Genomic DNA, 19037 nt, shown 5'->3' with positions numbered 1-19037 from the left:
TCTTGTGTTTACTCTGAAACCAAAGCCCTCATGGTCAATGGCTCTCTGTATCTCCAACATTTAATGAGATACCAAGCCAAGAATCAGCACTCAACAGAGAATGTGCTGAACCAAACTCACCATCTTTCCTTTTTAATGGGTTTCTTTTTGAAAAATCAAGGACCCAGCATGGTCGTGTGTGTCTATAATACCAGCTACGTGGTAGGCTGAGGCAAGAGGATCACAAAAATCACAAGTTTGACACCAATTTGGTGAGATTCTGTCTCAAAATAGAAAACTTTAAAGGCTGGGGGTATAACTCAATGGTAGAGCACTTGCCTAGCGTGCATAGGCCCTGGGTTCAATCCCCAGTACCAAAAAAAAACCACGTTCCTGGGTGAACATCCATGCAGAGATAAAAACTTGCAATGGGATTTTGGGCAGTGAGTTGTCCAGATAACACCACACTCCCAGATGATCTTGACATTAAGAACCCTGACCCACTTACAGAGAAATTCCTATTTAGCCCAGTCCTGGAAGAACTCTTTTTGACTTCCTATCCTTTGGGCCTTGCTCCCTTCCTTAGGAGGAGGTAGAGGAGAGTTGATGGGGCTGAGGGATAGAGGTAAGTGACAGTGACAAGGGAAGTATCTGCTTTGTCAAATGCTCAACCCTGCAGCTATCAGCCATTCACAGTACTCTGACGGATGTGTGAGACTTCGCTCCAAAGGCTTAGTGACCTTACTGCAAATTGAGGAAGGAAAGAGAGAAGCTCACATTGCTTAAGCATTATTTTCCCAGAAACTTAGTTCTTACCCAACCTACCCAGAACTCACTGCCTACACACAGGCAAAATTAATTGCTCTCCTCCTGTGCCTCACTCTCCTCCAAGCTCTTAAGCCCCCTTTCCTTAATTGAGCCCCTACCTGCCTGGTCTTACAGCTAATTACTTATTGTAGCTCTCTGCCCAGACAGCTTTGCTCCTGAGGTCTGGTGGGTGTTTTCTTTATCTCTGCATCAGGAGGCCTGGCCCTCAGGTGCTGCTCAAATTAAGGTTCCAGGTGGGTGGTCTGTAGGTCAGGTTCACCCTCTCCCCTGGGATGGGCTTCTTTGAGAAATTTGCACAGCAGGTGTTGGCTTTGCCTCCTGACCTTTTTAGAGCTTTGCCTCTCTGCAATAGATTTTCCAGAATTATGTCATTACCCACAGATCTGTGTGCAGCGCTACAGGGAGAAGTCAATTCTCCTAAAAGATACTGCTAGTTAACCTTGATGTGCTGTTGTCTTGCAGATGCACACACCCACACACATATGCACAATCCTATCAAGATGCATTTCACACTGTGATGCTCCCTGTCCTACAGCTCCCAGCCTTACCGAAGCCATAAAATCTGAGTATTACAGCAGCATGTCTGAACTTGAAAAAAGCTGTGCCTAGAGAATCTGCAAGGGATGCTGCCTTTTGCATTAAGGCCATCCAAACCCCTCTACACTCTGATTTGCTGGGAATATTGTTGTTGGGTTTTTTTAGTTTTTTTTTTTTCTTCCAGAAAGCTTAAAAGCATCTTTTTCTGGTTCCTAGAACCCAGATTTTTGGAGGAGTGGGTCCTCACTGCTAATCTATCCTCCAAAAATCCTAGACTTCTTATTCTTCCTAGGAAGACAGTCAGCCCCATCCTGCTGTGGGTTCAAGGCCTTTTCATCTATTCCAGGGCTCCTCTCTACTAAGTGCCTTTTCGTGTTCCAGCCATGCCCCTTCAAACATGTCGCCTCACCCAAGTTTGGCTTCCTTCCATTGTTCCCTCTGCCCAGCATGCTATCTTCCCTACTTGCATGTGATTATGGGTAAAGCATGCAACCACTGTGAGCCCTAGTTCAGTCATCTTCAAAACTGAGGATTCAATCAAACAAAATCCCCAGGCAATATTTTCACCCTCCAACTCAATCTTCTGAACCACTCTCCCTTTCCTTCTTACCCAGAGCCAAGAACACACTGTGGCTTATTAGAATTGAGAGTTGTGTTTCTTATCCCTCCACTAGGCTTGGAGGTAAGAGAGGTCTTGTCTTAGTCATCGCCTAGCACAAGTAGCTACAAGATGCATATTGGATGAGGGATTAGTTTAGTCCTTCTCTTTTACAGTCAGACGCACAAAATTCACAGGCCAGTTGCTTCTCTGTGTTGAAATAAATGGGCTCAGAGGTCAGGATGATTTGGACTTGAACCCAAGCTGTGTGGCCATAAGTATGTTCTTATTTCATAATCTGGAAAGAAAGAATGGCATTACTTATAGAGAAATAACCCTGTGCATGGGTTGCTCAGAGGATTAAGCATGCTAAGTGGGTAGAGGATTGTTAGGTTGTCATAGCCTCCCCTGAGACTGCTCAGACAAAAACCCTGAGTGCTCCTTTAGTGGCTTTTAAAAGTCTGAGAACTGTGGCCACAAGGCAACTTTCAGGATCCTTAAACACTTTTGGTTTTGTGGACCCCTTCTTTCATAAAATAATAATAAAAGATGAATTATATTGGCATTGGTATAAAGATGAATATAATCCAGACTGGAGTTTTTTGGTTTTGGCAGTACTGAGGGTTGAACTCAGGGCCTCCACTTGTGCTCTGCCACTTGATCCCCAGTTCCTCAGTCCCTGGATTTGTTCCTATATATTGCTTAGTACTAGGTTCACCTTCTTCTTCTGATTTTAAAAGAATTATAGTGGCGTCGGGTGCTGTGCCTCCTGTGGCCAATAGAGACCTCTGCCCTGTACAGACCTGAGTCTCAGATCCAAGCAGGCTCCCTTACACTCTCTTCTCAATCCCTTGTGGGGTCTGTGCACAAACTTTTCTCTCCCTGACGCTCGCTCCCCTGCCCCTTTCCATATTTACCCACCACTCATCCCTTAAGAGATGGCGCAATAACGACACCGGCACCTCGTTCCTGCCCCAGCCTCTGACTGAGTAGGTCTACGTTTTAACAGGATCGGGGTTCACATCATGAGAACCTAGTCTGGCGCGGAGCTCAGCTACCATCCTCTCTTTTAAGCCTTCTTTCTCCTACTTCAGTCACATTTCTCCTTCACATCCTCTCCCAGGACTGTGTGCCTATTAGATTCTTGACTACTGCCATTTGATTGCAAGCTCCACGAGTTTTTTCATTGGTCGTAGGGTTTGCACCCAGCGATGCAGGGCGCAGTAGACACGAACTGACAGCCATTCGGAAGAGCTGAACCACCTTGACCTCCCAGCAGCAGCTGATGCGCGTGCTGCAAACACACGGTCATCACAGGCAAAGCATTTTCACTTAAAAAATATGTTTACCACGGTCGATTTCAGAATTTTTCATGCTGATTTGAGGAAGCAAGAAGCTAGGCAAAAATTGCTTTGCTCATAAGGAAGGTCCCGCCTTAAATCCTGCCAGTCCCGCCTTCATCTATAGCCCCGCCCACGACCACGCCCCGCCACAGGCCCCGCCCCCTAGTCCTGGCCCGGGCCTTACGCCTAGCACCGCCCATCCCGTCTTCCACCCTAGGCCCGCCCCGCCCCTTCCATAAGCCTCGCCCCCCAAGCCCGCCTCCTCCCGCGCAGGACCAGGGCTGCTGTGCGCGTGCCTGCTCGGCGGATCGCGTCCCCGGAATCTCCTAGGAGAAATAAACATTCTCCATGGCGATGCCGCGACCTTGTGGACTGCAAGAGTCAGTCAGGTAAAGCCTTCCCAGCCCCCGGCACCCAGCTCGGCCCGGCCTCGTCCGACCTTGAACGCAGCAGGGGTCGCCGAGGCCTGGGAGCGGGGACTGAGTTTGCGGCTCCTGGCCTGTCCACCCTGCGACCCGGATCGGGCACTCTGCTCTTGGGCAGCTCGCAGAGTCCCCAGGACTTTGCACCTTCTGCTCCCAGGAATGCAGCCGGCTTTAGCCAACATGGTGCACACACTCACGCGCAGTTTGGTTCACCGTCCCCAGGGCCGGTTCCACCCTTCTGCAAACTGCGCCTCCACACCTGGATCTCAGGACCCCTTGATGACCCCACAACTCCGCATTAGGCAGCCTGGGTTCAAGGTGCCAGGTAGCTACTTCCACTTGTGACCGTGGGTTTTACACTTACGTCACCTCTCTGAAGTCAAACTCACGTGATCCTGTTCTTATCTTCCGGGCTGTTAACCGAGAAAGCTTGGGAAGAGTGTAGACCAGCCCTGTTCAGGACTATTGTTTTGAAGGTGATTGCCCCAAGGGCCAACCCGACAGTGGACAAGCACGGTTTTGCAGACTGATTTCTGCTGGTTCCTCTGGTCAGTTCTGGAGGCTCCTCCTTAAAAGCCATCCTTGGTAGGATCCATTCCCACACGGGGGCCGGCCAGTTTCCTTTTGTGTTCAGGTGCCTGTGGATAGCTGGCACAACGCAGTCTCCTGCCAGTATTTGGTGATTCTTTTCAGGACATTTGGTCGTTTTTGAAATCCACTAGTGTTGCCAAACCACAGTTAGTACCTGCCACAAAGAAAGGCAAAAACTAGCAAACACCTACAAACATCTGCTTATCTAGCAGTGGGGACATTAATGACAGTGGTAACCACTCAGAGCTGCAGCCTGAGTGCCTGCCTCCCTGGGTGTGTAAACTGATCACTTAATCTTCATCAGTACCCTCAATGGGTCGCAGATAAGGGCATTAAGGCTCAGGTCATTCTCATAGACCTTTGAGACCTGTTCTGGCTGAATTAAACATCTGATTTTGCTTATAACCTTTCTACAGAATAATGAATGCCAAGATGCTCATTTTTCTGGGGCTGCTATAACAAAGTATCATAAAGCAGGTGGCTTAAAACAACAAAAATCTATCCTCTCATAGCTCTGAAGGCTAGAAGTCCAAAATCAAGGAGTTCACAGAGCCGCACTCCTTCTGAAATCTCTAGAGAGCCCTTCCTTGCCTCTTGAGCTTTTGGTGGCCTCCAGTAGTCCTTAGCTTGTGGCTACATCACTCCAGTTTCTGCCTTCAGCTTCATGGGTCTTCTTCCCTGAGTGTTCCTCTCTGTGTTCCCCACTCTTCCTGTAAGGACACCAGACACTGAATTTGAGACTCACCAAATCCTGGGTGACCTTCTGGGTTCTAGGTGACTTGAACCAGGGGACACTATTTAGCCCAATACACAAACTAGCATCAGCAGCCCTGCCACTTGGGAGTTGAAAATGCTGATTCCCAGTGTCACCCCAAGTTAACCGAGGCAGGCTACTGTCAGCAATCTTACAGGTGATTCTGTTGCCACTTGAGTTTGGAAATCACTGTTGCAGAACATAAGGTTTGCTCATGTAAGAGGCAGAGTAAGAGAAAGCAGACTAGCCTTACAAGGACCTTTTCAGCAAACTTGTCTGCATATAATTACAGATTTCAAGGTTCAAATATTGCATTATTGAAAAAACATTTCACCATACTTTAATTTTTTTGTCTTTTTGCAGTACTGGGGATTGAACTCAGGGCCTCATGCTTGGTGAGCCTGGTAAGCCTGGTCTCATGTTCTGCTGCTGAACCATACCTCCAGACCTTTTATTTTTCAGATAGCATATTGTGCTTTTGCCCAGACCTGCCTGGGACCCTGCTCCTCTCCAGTAGCTGGGATTACAGGCATGCCACCTCACCAGGCCTAATTTTAAATTTGTGTTTCAAAATGAACTTGTGCACTAAACTGTGCCCTTAGTCATAGTTTTCTTTGTTTTTTTTTAACCTCATTCAATCTTGCCAATTACACAATTTGTTGTTTCTGCCACATTGTTGAAAAAATTACACCGTGACTCAGAAATGGTGAACCCCAAGATACACAAAAAGCACAAACACAGAGAGGACAACAACTCTGTCATAACTCTGGTTACTAAAATGTTTGCTTTGTTTCCATTTCAGAATCAACTTGATAGATGATGCTAAGGCCCGCCTAAGAAAATTTGACGTTGGCACTAAATATTCTCACTTGTCTCACAAATACGCTGTCCTTTTACCACTGTTGGTGAAAGAAGGCAAACTCCATCTGCTCTTCACCCTCCGGTCAGAGAAGGTAGGTGGAGAGATGTCTCAGGACACCTGAAGACCACATGAAATCATTCACTTTGCATGCAATTTGAGGACACAATTCTCAAATGGACTTTCAAAGTCATGATATTGGAGGAGTACAGGAAATCACAGGATGACATGGCATTTTTTTTTTTTTTTACAGATGTCTCAGAAAGGAAAGAAATTTAACTTACACATAACCTAAAATATTTTATATCTCAGTACTGGGGTTTGAACTCAGGGCCTTCCACTTGCTAGGCAGGTGCTCTACCACTTGAGCCGCCCCACCAACCCTTTTGCTTTTGTTTATTTTTCAGGTAGGGTCTTAAGCTTTTTACTGGAGCCAGTCTCAGACTGAGATCCTCCTACCTCTGCCTCCCACGAAGCTGGGATTACAGGCATGTACCACCCAATTTAAAACACTTAAGCCAGGGTTTCTTAACTCTGGATCTTAGGCTAATAAATGTAGACGCTCTTGGAATTTTGGGCTGTATGACTCTATTGTGGGGCTGCCCTGTGCATTGTGGGATGTTTAGCAATGGTGTCTAGAATGATCTTGGCTTCTAGATGCCAGCAGTACACACACACCTGTGTGACAACCATAGATGTCTGCCCCCTAACAGGGATGGGGCAGGAAGGGGGTAAAATTACACCACACCACCAAGAACCACTGTTTTATACTAATCAAGTCCAGCATGCAAGTCGACAGTTAGCTAGTGCTTTGAATCTGGGTTTGCTACTTACCAGCGGTGTGACCTGTCCTATTTACTTGCCCTCTCTGTGTTTTAGTCTCTTCATTTGTAAGTTGAGGATAGAATGTTAGTCAGAGCTTCATGGGGCTGCTGTGAGGATTTCTCAGGCTTACAGATGTCTTAAAGTGGCATACATGGCCCTGGCACTTGGCAAGGATTCTATTGCATAAGCTGCCAGACCAGTGGCAGATGCGGCCTGAAGTTGGGCTGGACTGGATGTTTCCACTTTCCCTGCCACTTTGGGAGCAGCCATCTCCCTTGCTGCTGGGGGGACTTCCTAGGGATAGTTGAGGAAGTAGTCATTTTAAGATTATCCAAGTACAAAAAGAAACAGGCCATAGTAACATCACCTTTTTAAAAGAATAAGGACAGGATCTTGTTAGTAAAACAAACAAAGATGCTTAGAAACTGGTTGGAGTTCTGTGGACTTGGGAATAGAGTTGTGTAGATTCTTTTTGGTCCAGGCCAGGCAACAATGACACAAACCCATGCAACAATGAAAATCCAGGTTCCCAAGGGAGACATGGAACTGGGAGCCAGGACCTGGGGTCTGCTCCCAGCTCTGACAAGAAGCACAGACAAAACACTTGAATATTATTTTGTTTTGTTTTGTTTGTTTTTAAAATTATTTTTATTAGCATATATTAATTATATAAAGTAAGGGATTTCATTGTGATATTTCCACACATGCATATAATGTACTTTGGTCATATTTACCCCCTCTTATTACTCTTCCTTAAATTATCAAAGAAACAGTAAAGTCTAGATAAGACCAAAGCCGCAAGCAAATAGGGCTCTGGCCTCTTGCTTCATCCAGAGCAGCTTTGCCTGTTGATTATTTAGGTGACTTTTAGAAAAAAGAGAATTTGAATCTCCTTCAATCTGACTACCCGCCCATAGCTGTGGGGTCAGGAAATTCCTTCTGGAGCATTGCTGTCCCCCTCCCCACTCCTTGGAGCCACCCACTGGGGGCTTACAGGAGGTCTCCCCTCAGAGGACAGGAAAGGAAATGGTAGTCATCAATCCATCCACTTGGATATGTGCTCTCCACCATCCCTATAGCCTACAGCACCGTTCTCAGTGTGCCCTATCTTAAACCTGGCCGAACACTGCCAGTGTGGTAGAGTAAAGGAGAGCTGATGTGATAGGCACAGTCCCTGTGTGACATAAGTGCTCCATGTGTTGGCTTGTTACCTGGGGTTTCCTTTCTTCCTTATACAATCCACCTTGGTTAAGAGGCTCCTCTCTGAGACCTAGAACCTGGTGCCCAGCAAAGAGCTGGCAAACCCTTCCCCCATTGCTTGGCCCAGACCTTCAAACCTTCAAAGCCACCTGTTCTCTGGCTCTCAAGAGTCAGGTGCTCTACACTGCCTTTGTCTCCTTCTCCCCCACCTTCTCTCTTTCTCCTCTTTTCTCTCCCCTCTGGGACTTGAAATAGAAAAGAGAAAATTCAAGAGCAAAACATAGATTGAAGTCTCAGGAAATTAGGCTACAACTTTAATTGGCTTCTGAATAGAGTTTCATAAGGTTTTGTACTATTCACAGAAGAAAAAACAGAGTGACTGTGAGCTTCTGTACCTAGATAGAATCCTTTTCATTACTAACAGTTTGTAAAGAGTCAATAACATTTTCTAAGAGTAGAGTTCTCACAAATCTAAAAGGTCCTTATTCTTTATTAATTGGAGTAGATACACAAGGCCACTTGAATTGAATCTGTATACTCTGAGGTCTTTTTGAAAAGCTTTCAAAATACACTCAAAAAACATTTTAACTCAGATCCCTTTTTCTGTCAAGCCTGATGAGTCTTTGTGGGAGCCCCTGTCATTGAACTGTTAACAACAAAGCCCTCTTTTAGAGGTGATGCAACATTAGGTTTATTTCTTAGGTGTTTTGTGAGAACATGTGTGGTGAATAGAGAGTGGTCAAGACAGTAGACATGTCTGCCAGTCTTCCTTTCCCCACTCTCATCATTGTCACTGACACAAGGATGTGAGAGGATGCATCTATTAAAGCAATTCTGGCAGTCCTCCCGATTCATCAGCAAAGAGGAACTTTTTTCTTTTTGGTGGTACTGTGGTTTGAACTCAAGGCCTCATGCTTGGCTAAGCAGGCACTCTACCACTTGAGCCACTCCGTCAGCCTTTGTGTGTGTGTGTGTGTGTGTGTGTGTGTGTTGGATATTTTTGATATAGGGTCTTGTTTTTTGTCTGGGCTGACCTTAACCCATGATCCTCCTGATCTCTTCCTCCTGAGTAGCTAGGATTATAGGTATTTGCCACTAGCACTGCCAAAGAGGAATATTGAAGTGTTTTGTGTTTTTAAAAGGCTTGCCTAGTGCTGGGGGTATAGCTTAGTGGTAGAGCACTTGCCTAGGACATGCCAGGACCTGGATTTGATCCACAGAACTGCCAAAGGAAAAGAAACAAGAAAACAAGGCCTAAAGGGAGCTTTAAACTATAGAATGCTAAAAAAAAATTGTACTAGCATTATCCTTACCTTTATAAGTTACTGTAATAAAATATCTTAGGATAAGTGACAACAGACTTTTATTTCTCACAGTTCTGGAGGCTGGAAATCCAAAATCAAGTCCCCAGCAGATTCTGTGTTTAGTGAACACCTCCTTCCTAATCCATAGATGGCCATTTTTCACTGTGTCTCATAGGGTGGAAGTGACAAGTGGGTTTCCCTCAAGCCTCCTTTATAGGAGACACTAATCTCATTGGTAAGGGCTCTGCCCCATGACCTAATTACTTCCCAAGAACCATACCTCTGAATACCATCACCTTGAAGGTGAGGATTTCAATTTTTGAACTTGTCAGAGGGACACAGACATTCAGTCCATAGCAGGCATCCAGTTTGTTCTCACACAGATATTTCAGCCCAGGTACTACAAATACCAGCACTACGTCTTGATTTAGCTCCGAAACATCAAGAAATGTCTTAAGGCATTCTTATTATGAAATACTATACATGGGCCAGGGACCATTCCACATCCCTCAAACACAGCTCATGTAACTGTCCGTGCAGTTCTGGGAAGTGCACAGTGCTGTGACCCCACAATACACAGTTGGGAAGAGGAAGATCCAGGGGTCTTGCTGAGCCAAGGGTCCTTGATAGATCAGTGGAAAGGATGGTGGCACTGCCCACGTGTGGGGATAAAAGAAACCAAGGTCAGTTTGGTTAATGTTTGGTTCTGTAGAAGGTTCAGGGAGTATACTGCTCAGGACAGGAGGGAAATCATTGGAGATGAGAAAGGGAGAGGTATTTTGGGTACTACAAATCGAGATGTTTCTCCTAAAGGCAGGAAGGAATGGAGTCAGGGATGTAGGTGGAAGGGGGCTACACAGGGAGAGGAGAGACCCCAATCCTTCACACAGGTGCAGTGATGCACCAAGGTGCTGACCCAGTGACCATATTTTCTGTGTTTTAGCAAACTCTTAATAAATATGTGATGTACTGATCCTCCAGAATGCAACCCAGACTTATATTCCAGCTCACTGTGTGTAGCTGTCAGCTTATTGAACCTCTTTGGTCTTTAGGTCCCTTATATGAAAATGGAAATAGCAATAAATGATAGTAGTTTTTATGTCCGTCAATGGATGGATGGGTATTCATTGTGATAGGCACAAGTAATGAAGGAGTATTCATCCATAAAAGGAAAGGACATGGAAGAACCTTAAGACCATGCTGAGTAAGAGGCACAAAAGGTCATATATCATATGGTGCCATTTATATGAAATGTCTAAACCATGTAAATTCATAGACAGAAAGTAGGGGTAGGGGGAAGGGAAGGGATGATGTGCTTAAGTGGTATAGGGTTTCCTCTTAGTGTGATCAGAATATTCTGAAACTAGATAACAAGGGTGGTAGTACAAGATTGTGTGTGTACCAAATGTCACTGAAGTGTTTGCTTTAACTTAGTTAATTTTATGTTAGTGTGGATTTTACCTCATTAAAAATAACAATAGAACTGTTCCAAGGACTCAGAGAGAAAAGATCTATGAAACAGCATATCCAGACTGTGGTAAGCACTCAAGAAAGGACTCACCAAAAAGATCTGTTGATAACATTGTCTTTTGTATTACTCTTTCTTTCAGCTACTTCCTGTATCGGGACCAATCTCTGTGTGTATGGTATCATTGGGGGGCATGTCGAGAAAAATTAGGAATGAGAACAATCCTCAAAGTTTACCTTTTTAAAAGGACTCAAGGAAAAAGTCTTTTTGTCTTGCTTACCACTTAATACCACCAGGATAGGAATAGAAGCTTAGTAGGTATTTGTTGAATGACTAAATGGTTTCCAAACAAGAATCACATGCTGTAGTTCTGTCCTTCCCAATATGCAGCTAAGAAGGTCACCTGGAGAAGTTTGTTTCCCTGGAGGAAAGAGTGAGCCCACGGACACAGATGACATAGCCACTGCTCTGCGGGAAGCCCAGGAGGAAGTGGGGCTGCACCCCCATCAAGTGGAGGTTGTCTGCCGCCTGGTGCCATATTTGCTTGAGGTAAGGATTTTCACGGCTCCTTCTGAGCTTCTGGTGGATCTGCTGTTGTCAGGGAGTCACAGTTGTCCAGAATAACCCCAAATGGCACTGTCCATAAAGCCAAGAGTTCTTGTGTGTACTTTACCCACTGTGTACTGAGTGGCCTTGGACAAGCTCCTTTTTCCCCATCCAGAAGTAAAAGGGTTGAAATCAGTGGCTTTCAAAGTGGGTGCTGTGGAACCCTACAGATGCTTCTGAATTATTTTGTTCACTTTCCATGAGCATTTCCTTTTCTCCCATATACATTTGAGAATTCAGTTTGAATAAAAACCTCACATACTCTCCAGTGTGCTGTGTACCAAGTAGTATCCACCTGGAGGGAACCAAGTGACTTTCAAACTAATGTGCTCATTTTTGTCCATACCATGTACAAAACAGTAAAAACTGTTACTATTTGTTTTTTATTAGCATATATTAATTGCACAAATGGGTTTCATTATATTTCCATACATGTTGTAATATGCTTTGATTAGGTTCACTCCCCCTGTTTCTTAAAACTGCATTTCTGTGTGAATCAGGATATTCTTGATAGTATAAATCAAAGCAACATATGACAAACCAAAATGTGTTCTGGCCCTGATATAGCCAGGTCTTATTTGCTATGATTGCTCCCCATGACTTCACTTGATATTAGTGGACTTCAGAAGAAGTAAATGTTATATATTTTAACTTGGGCCAAAGCATTATTTTATCAGCACCAGTGTTACAATATAAACCTTTCATTTTAGTTTGAGGATATTACAGGTTCACAGTTATCTGCTAAGTGTACTTGTTCTTGTGTACTCCATACCCAGGGTCCCCCATGTTTGGCATCTTACATTATTCATAGAAACCAATGTTAGTACATTAATTAACAAAATGTGTGCTTTATTTGACTTTGCTGTTTCTCTACTAATACCTTCCTTTCTGTCCTGGATCTCATCCAAGATACCATATCGTATTAGTTGTCACATCTCTGGTCTGTGCCTCATCTGTGTACTGTGAAGTTTCTCAGGCTTCATTGTCATGATCCTGACTGTTCAAGGTGTATGGGATCAGGAATTTTGGAGAATGTCTCTCAGTTTGGGTTTGTCTGATACTTTTCTCATGGTTAAACTGGGGTCACAGTCTGAGGGAGGAACACCACATAATAGCAGAGGGATGTATAAACTTTTCAATATTTGATACACTGGGCTTTTTATATCAAAATGATAGTCCCATTGTTGCCCAACAATTGTGGATTCTATCATCTTTTCTGTTCCATTTGGCTTAAAGGCTTGGTGGTACAGGGTTGTGAACATCAATGATGCTGACACTTCATCTTAATTGGGTCCATTTTTAACACAGAGAGGTGACCACTCGAGGGAGATGTAGTTTGGGAGAAGCCAGTGGCCACTCAATAAATGTTTGCTGTGTGTGTGTGTGTGTGTGAGAGAGAGAGAGAGAGAGAGAGAGAGACGGAGAGACAGAGAGAGAGAGAAAGGGAGAAAGGGAAAAAATTAAACTAGAAATGTGTCAGATTTTTCCTCTTCTTTTATGTTTTCTAATGAGAATTATTTTCAGTTGATTTCTGCAAATTCCCCAGCACATTTTGGGGGATTTATTTGAGAACACTATCAACACATTGAGCCATAATGATTAGAAATTCCCAAAATGAGAGTAACTCCACTTTCAAGGTCCCTGGGAGCTCCTAAGTTCTGCCTGTGAGTAGAAGGAATGTGGAATATGGTAATATTCACAGGCTGTTAGTCAGCCTTCCATTACTAGAAGAAATACCCGAGATGATCAGCTCATACAGTTTATTTATAAACCTTGTAAGAAAGGTTTATTTAGGCTTCAGTGCACGGTCAGCTGACCCCCTTGTTTTGGGCCTATGGCAAGGCAGCACATCCTGATGGGGAGTGCATGGTGGAGCAACGCTGCTCAGTTCATGGTTCAGGAAGGCAAAGAGTAGAAGAGACGAAGATTCCACAATCCCCTTCAAGGGAACACCCCCAATAACTTAACTTCCTCCCATCAGGCCCGGCCTCTTAAAGGTTCTACCACCTCCCAATAGTACCACCAGCTGGGAGTCAAGCCCTTAGCACATGGGCCTTCGGGGACATTCCACAGGACTATGTCAAGTCTTCAGGGGATTTCTGTGGGCCAGACACTCCTGATTCAGCAGATCTCTAAAATGCCATTATCAAGAAATTAAAATGAACAAAGTCTCCAAAGAAAGATGAACTATGTTTTCCTCTACTAGGGAGAATCGGATTCTTTTGACTTTTTTTTTGGCAAGCTGACGTTTGAACTCAGGGCCTTATACTAGGCAGGTGTGCTCCCATTTCAGCCATGCTCCCAGCCCTTTTTGCTTTAGTTATTTTCAAATAGGGTCTCACCTTTTTTTGCTTGTGCCAGCATGGACCATATTCCTTCCACATACAGCCTCCCACATAGCTGGAACCACAGGTTCCCACACACTTACTGATTGAGATGGGATCTCACTAGCTTTTTGCCCAGACCAGACTCAAACTGTGATCCTTCCAATCTCTGCCTCCCAAGTAGCTGGGATTACAGGTGTGAGCCCCCTGCACCTGGCCCTGACCCTTGCAAATTTTTAGAATGTATTATAAAAAATACTTGATTTCTTATAAGCACAGTCAAATTCAGTGTTTTTTTTTTAATCTGGGGTGATATTTTGCTCCCCAAGGGACATTTGGTAATGTCTAGAGATGTTTTGGGGTATCACAGCTATTGGCTCTTCTTCCATCTCCTACATGAATCCTCCCAGGAAGGGCCCCACTCTAGCTCCCGCTGCAGGAACATTTATCTCTTCGCAAAGGTCTCTGAAATGTGATCAGAGAATTGTTCTTCTCTGTCTTGGTTACATGGTCCATACATTTCCACTCACTCATCCCCACACCGCCACCTCCAAGACTCAGCTGTGTATGTTTCTAACATACCGTATATGCAGGCACGTCTCTAACTAACTTCCTGAGAAGGTCACTAATTGCCTGGAAAAGATTCTAACAGCAGGCACCTTCTTTCAGAAGCCTTGAAGCCTACCTTATTCTCTGTCCCACAGAAGCCATTAACTGCAGGATTCCAGCTCAGCCAATGGACAAAATTCAGGCTTTTATTGGTCCTAGAATGGGCTACCTTTTTCCCTTCCAACCTTAGTTTTCTAAGCTTGAACCATGTGAACATGCCTGACTTCCCATATGAAAGAGACGTCCAGTTTTAAACTATTATTTTCCTGACAGTCACTACTACCAGTTTCCCCGGAGTCTGATAAACTAGTTCAAGGGCCAGAACTGGCCACTGTAAGGCAGATGTCTGCATGTTTTCCTTATAGTAAGGTTGAGGATCTGCCCCTAGCCTGGCCCTTAAGAGTTGATTAAATCTGAGCTGAAGCAGCATCCAGCCCATGCAAGGCTGCAGTGCCAGACTCAGAGATACAGTGACATCTGTGTCTTCAGAGAATTTAAATAGGGGTATAGCCACAAGACTGCCAGTATTAGTTACTTGTGACTTTGGCGAGTTTCTTCATGTCTTTAATTTTGTTGCTAAAGCTTCTTCAAGCTTAGCCTGGTGTGAGAACTCAGAAAGAAGGTGCTGAGTACTGGACTAGGTGCCCGGAGGCTATGCCCACTGGACGGTAATGAAATCATGAATATTTACTGAGTGTGCCCTGTTGGGGACCCTTCATCCATCCTTCTTAGCACCTCTGTGTTTCTGAGAGCCCGTACCTGTAGCTCTCCGACCAGGACTTGTGCCCTTGGATGTCTGTGTGTCTGTGCTGCACAGACAGCTGGAAATGCCTGCAAATTTACTTCCTGCTAGGCAATGCTCAATCCTGGCAGGGCCTGCAGAGCCTGGAAGCCGTTATTTGTTTGTAGTCAGGATAAACCCCATAGCACCCTCGCCCCCCCCTCCCCATTTCCCTAATCCATCCTGCTTCACCTCCTGCCCTCTTACAGATTTCGGTTGAGGTACTTCATTAAGAAATCACTGGCATCTGAGCCCCCATCTCAGAGTCTGCTTCTGGGAAACCCTGTGACCTCACAGCCTGAGCCTTTACCCAGTTCCATGCATGGCTGAGGTGACCTATGACCTCAGATTTCCTGCTCTAAGGATGTCCAATGTCTATGATCCATTGTCCCCTTCACCCTTAATGCAGTTAATGGTCAACCTATCCCTGTTCTTAAGTCCATTTTAGCTGTCCCTTCTCTGAGCAGTGCCCATAGCCCTGTTTAACCTCCTCTAGGTCCCAGCTTTACCATGCACCTGCCTCTGGCTTTTCCCACCCTCTTTTTGTGGGCACATCCCAGGAAGTCCAAATTCTTCTCAGTTTCTAATTCAAGGTCACAGCTATGCTCAACCCAGGCTTCTCTCTCAAGACTCCTGGTAGAGCAAAAGGGACTTCATCAGCAGAAGGAAGATTCATTGCAAGTACTTGCGGTTATAAACAGAAATCCCCCTTACGTTATAAGCATATGTTATTTTAAAAATAGCTTATATGTAATTATATGTATATAAGGCATATCATTATATTTTTACACATATATATACATAATTTTCTCATAAATGGAAATATGGCAAAACTAGTATTGTGTCACCTTTCTGTTGATAAGATAGTATCCCCTTGTCTTTACCAAGAGAGTCTGTCACATTCTTCTCAAGGGCTGCCTCATATTTCAGTATATGGCTTTAACCATAATTTATCTGACCTAAATGTCCATCAACTAAACAGTATAGCAACTTTAGAGTTTGGGGCTATTCCAAACAATGCTTTCACCTTGTTCATTATATATTCACACAAATGCAATTCCTTGTATTTTTGTAATATTGCTACATGGCCATTGCAAATGATCGTCGTACCATGGTCACAAAAAGATACGATTTCCAGAGTATCATGGATGTGTCATGGATGCTACCTTAGTGACACTGCCCTATTATAAGGAGACAGAACTTTGCTTTTCAAGCAGATTCTGGACCCTCCACCACTCACTTCCTGTCATTGATGCCTTTGGCTTGTCATTTTACCTTACATAGAAGTGGCAAGATTTTCACATTTGAAACCATACCACTGCACTTATTAATTTGTGGATTTTGTTTTCTGCTTCTAGAAAGATACAGGGGTCACCCCGGTGGTAGGTTTTATAGACCACAACTTCCAGGCCCAGCCTAATCCCAGTGAAGTTAAGGATGTGTTTCTAGTGCCTCTGGACTACTTCCTACATCCGCAAGTCTACCACCAGAACGTCTTCACCCGAGCAGGTCTTCGTGTTATTATTCATTGCTTTGAGTACACAGACCCTGAAAGTGGGATGAATTACATAATCAAGGGAATAACAGCAAATTTGGCTGTGCTGGCTGCCTTAATTATTTTGGAAAAAAACCCCACCTTTGAGATTGACTTTAACCTCAGTGATCTAATTTCATCTTGTGAAAAATCCTTTTTTCATAAGCATGCTGCTGGAAGCAAGTTGTAATTTCTGAAACCAGAACCCAAGAAACCATCCAAGAGTTTTGTGCACTTATGCACAGAACAACAGTAAGGCCAACTATTGGAATCTGATGGATGTGAGTGTTTTTCCTGCAGCATGTAAGCAAAAAAACACTTGTTTTCTATGGTTGACTTCTATCATCTGGAAAGGCAAGAGTCTTGCAAAAGTGGAAAATGCATTTAGTGTGGTATAATTTCACTCATGATCTGTTAAAAACAGGTCGAATACCAAGTATCTGCCATATAATAGACTCTTAATAAATATTTGTTGACTGTATGATCATGTGGCATTTGTCTTATTTGTAAGAGGCAATATCTTTTTTTTAGTCTGGTTGCCATTAAAACCTACCTCCCTTTATTCCATGATAAAGTTTGAGCTGGGTCCATGACTCCCCAGGTAGAAAATGTGGCCCCCGGTATCTTTTGCCATGCAACAAACCTCTGAGTTCAAGCCACTGTGGATATGGGTAAAAGTTGACCTTGCCAGTCATCTCCAATGTAAGAGATAAGCCAGTTTTCCTGGAGCCCAATCTTTCTCCCTTCCAGGGTTTGCAAGGTGGACTAACAAGCCTTCAGGAAAATTCCTGAGGGAATAGCAGAACAGAAAGATAGTCAGAGCTTGGCTCTCTGAATGACCCTGTAGAACAAAGCAACCTTCCAGCCTGGGCTACTCACTGGGTCTGTTACAGGAGAGAAGAAAAAAATTCCGCCATCTCTCTGCCACTATAATTTGAGGTCCCTTTGTCACAATATTTCTGAAACCCTAAATAATGTACTGTAACATTTGCATATGACTAGGTGGATTTTCCCCAAGTTCAAGGCATTGCAAAAAGTTAGAATTTGTCACCCCCAACTCTGCAGAAATCATCACATGTGGGTTCTGCAATATATGCAGGATACCCTGGGGGGGCAGGGGTTTGGCGGGCATCATTCAAAGCAGCTAATGGGAACATGAGGGGCCTATATGACCATATATAGGAAAAGACAACCAGAAATATCCCAAGGTAAACAGGGGAGAAAAACTCTGATTTCAAACACATGTCCCAAATGCAAAGTCAAAAGGACATTCTGAATCACATACCTTGCCATTTTCCTCTTCCAATGTGGCCATCTCCATATAGCATGCTTCAGAGTCAGCAGGATTTCTTTGTTTAATTATGATATTAACCACACTGCACCAGGTCAGAGAGGTGAGTGAGTAAAACGACATAACCACAACTCTGCCATGGCAATTTCACGTCTTACTGAGGGCTGTTAATTAGAGTTGTAGACTTTGCTACAGCTGAAAACCTGATGTCCACACTAAACCCTTCAATCGATCTACCATGCAACTGTCCATTGCTGATGAGGTTTTATTTCCTGAAGCTTGGCAGAGGCAAATACCTAGTCTGCTGTTTTATGCCTATAAATGTTTCAATGGCACAAATCTGGCTCTGACCATGAAAGCAGATGTTGGATAAGCCTCCCCATTAACATTCTGTAACTAGCCCTGCATGAACAGGCCTGAACTGTTTCTGAACAATTACAGAGGTATTTGTAAATGTGTATTTATAATCTGTCAGCAGTGTAATTGCTGGGTAGATAGCTGACCTCTCTGGCAGTGCAGAAAGCCGCCCTTTGAACTGTTTGTTTACGTGAACTGCACAGACCTGCCTGGTTTCTCAGAGGAGCGGACCCAGTTGAAATCCACAGCCTGAGGACACCCAATTTAGAGTACCAGATACTTACTGATGGAGATACTACCCTCTTCTCCCTTTCTTTCTGTGGCAGGTTTTATGGCACTCATGTCTTGGGCTCTACTTAAACGTCAGATCTAAATCAAGTAAGAAGAAAAGTTATTGGCAAGGTATTAATCTCACAGAACCTACAAAATGACTGAAATCAGTGAGAAGCCCAGCAGTGGGGGACAACAGAAACTCAGAGCCTTAGTCCCCAGTTCCTTAGTCTCCATTTGGCCTATGGTGGATCTCTTGGCAGGATTGCAGTAACCTGGACTATGTTCAACAGAAGGAAGCAGTGTGGTCAGACATCAAAACATCTGACACCATCCAGACAGCTTAACTCTTGTCTTCCTTGCAGCACTGCAGTGTTGGTAAAGGAGCAGCTAAGAGCCCTGAGTGTGCATCAGGAGGCTCAGATGTGAACAGCAGCTCCAGCATCATGTATTCTGTGCCCTCAGCAGCTCATCTCTTCTCTGTAGGCCTGAGTTTCCTCATCTGTAACAGGGAAGGGTAAATTTTCTCTATTAGGGCTGCTGGAGGATTAAAT

The 19037-nt window shown here is 44.3% G+C and overlaps 1 protein-coding gene and 1 long non-coding RNA gene across 2 annotated transcripts in view; one reads left to right on the top strand and one right to left on the bottom strand.

Moving 5' to 3' along the window:
* Positions 1 to 4468, bottom strand: part of LOC109685570 (uncharacterized) — a 229554-nt gene extending 225086 nt beyond the window's left edge. Inside the window, exon 1 of the long non-coding RNA XR_012441885.1 lies at positions 3908 to 4468. This is a non-coding gene — a long non-coding RNA (uncharacterized lncRNA). The remainder of the gene's footprint in view (positions 1 to 3907) is intronic.
* Positions 3526 to 17046, top strand: Nudt7 (nudix hydrolase 7). The gene is made up of 4 exons (XM_020162459.2): positions 3526 to 3674; positions 5858 to 6008; positions 11102 to 11260; positions 16390 to 17046. The coding sequence occupies exons 1-4, from the start codon at positions 3634 to 3636 to the stop codon at positions 16753 to 16755; spliced, it is 717 nt and encodes a 238-aa protein (XP_020018048.2). The 5' UTR covers positions 3526 to 3633; the 3' UTR covers positions 16756 to 17046.
* Positions 17047 to 19037: the final 1991 nt, after the last annotated feature.

Source organism: Castor canadensis, chromosome 15, assembly GCF_047511655.1.
Source record: "Castor canadensis chromosome 15, mCasCan1.hap1v2, whole genome shotgun sequence".
Taxonomy (NCBI): domain Eukaryota; kingdom Metazoa; phylum Chordata; class Mammalia; order Rodentia; family Castoridae; genus Castor; species Castor canadensis.
The sequence above is the reverse complement of the archived record's forward strand: the minus strand, read 5'-3'. Positions and strand labels throughout refer to the sequence as shown.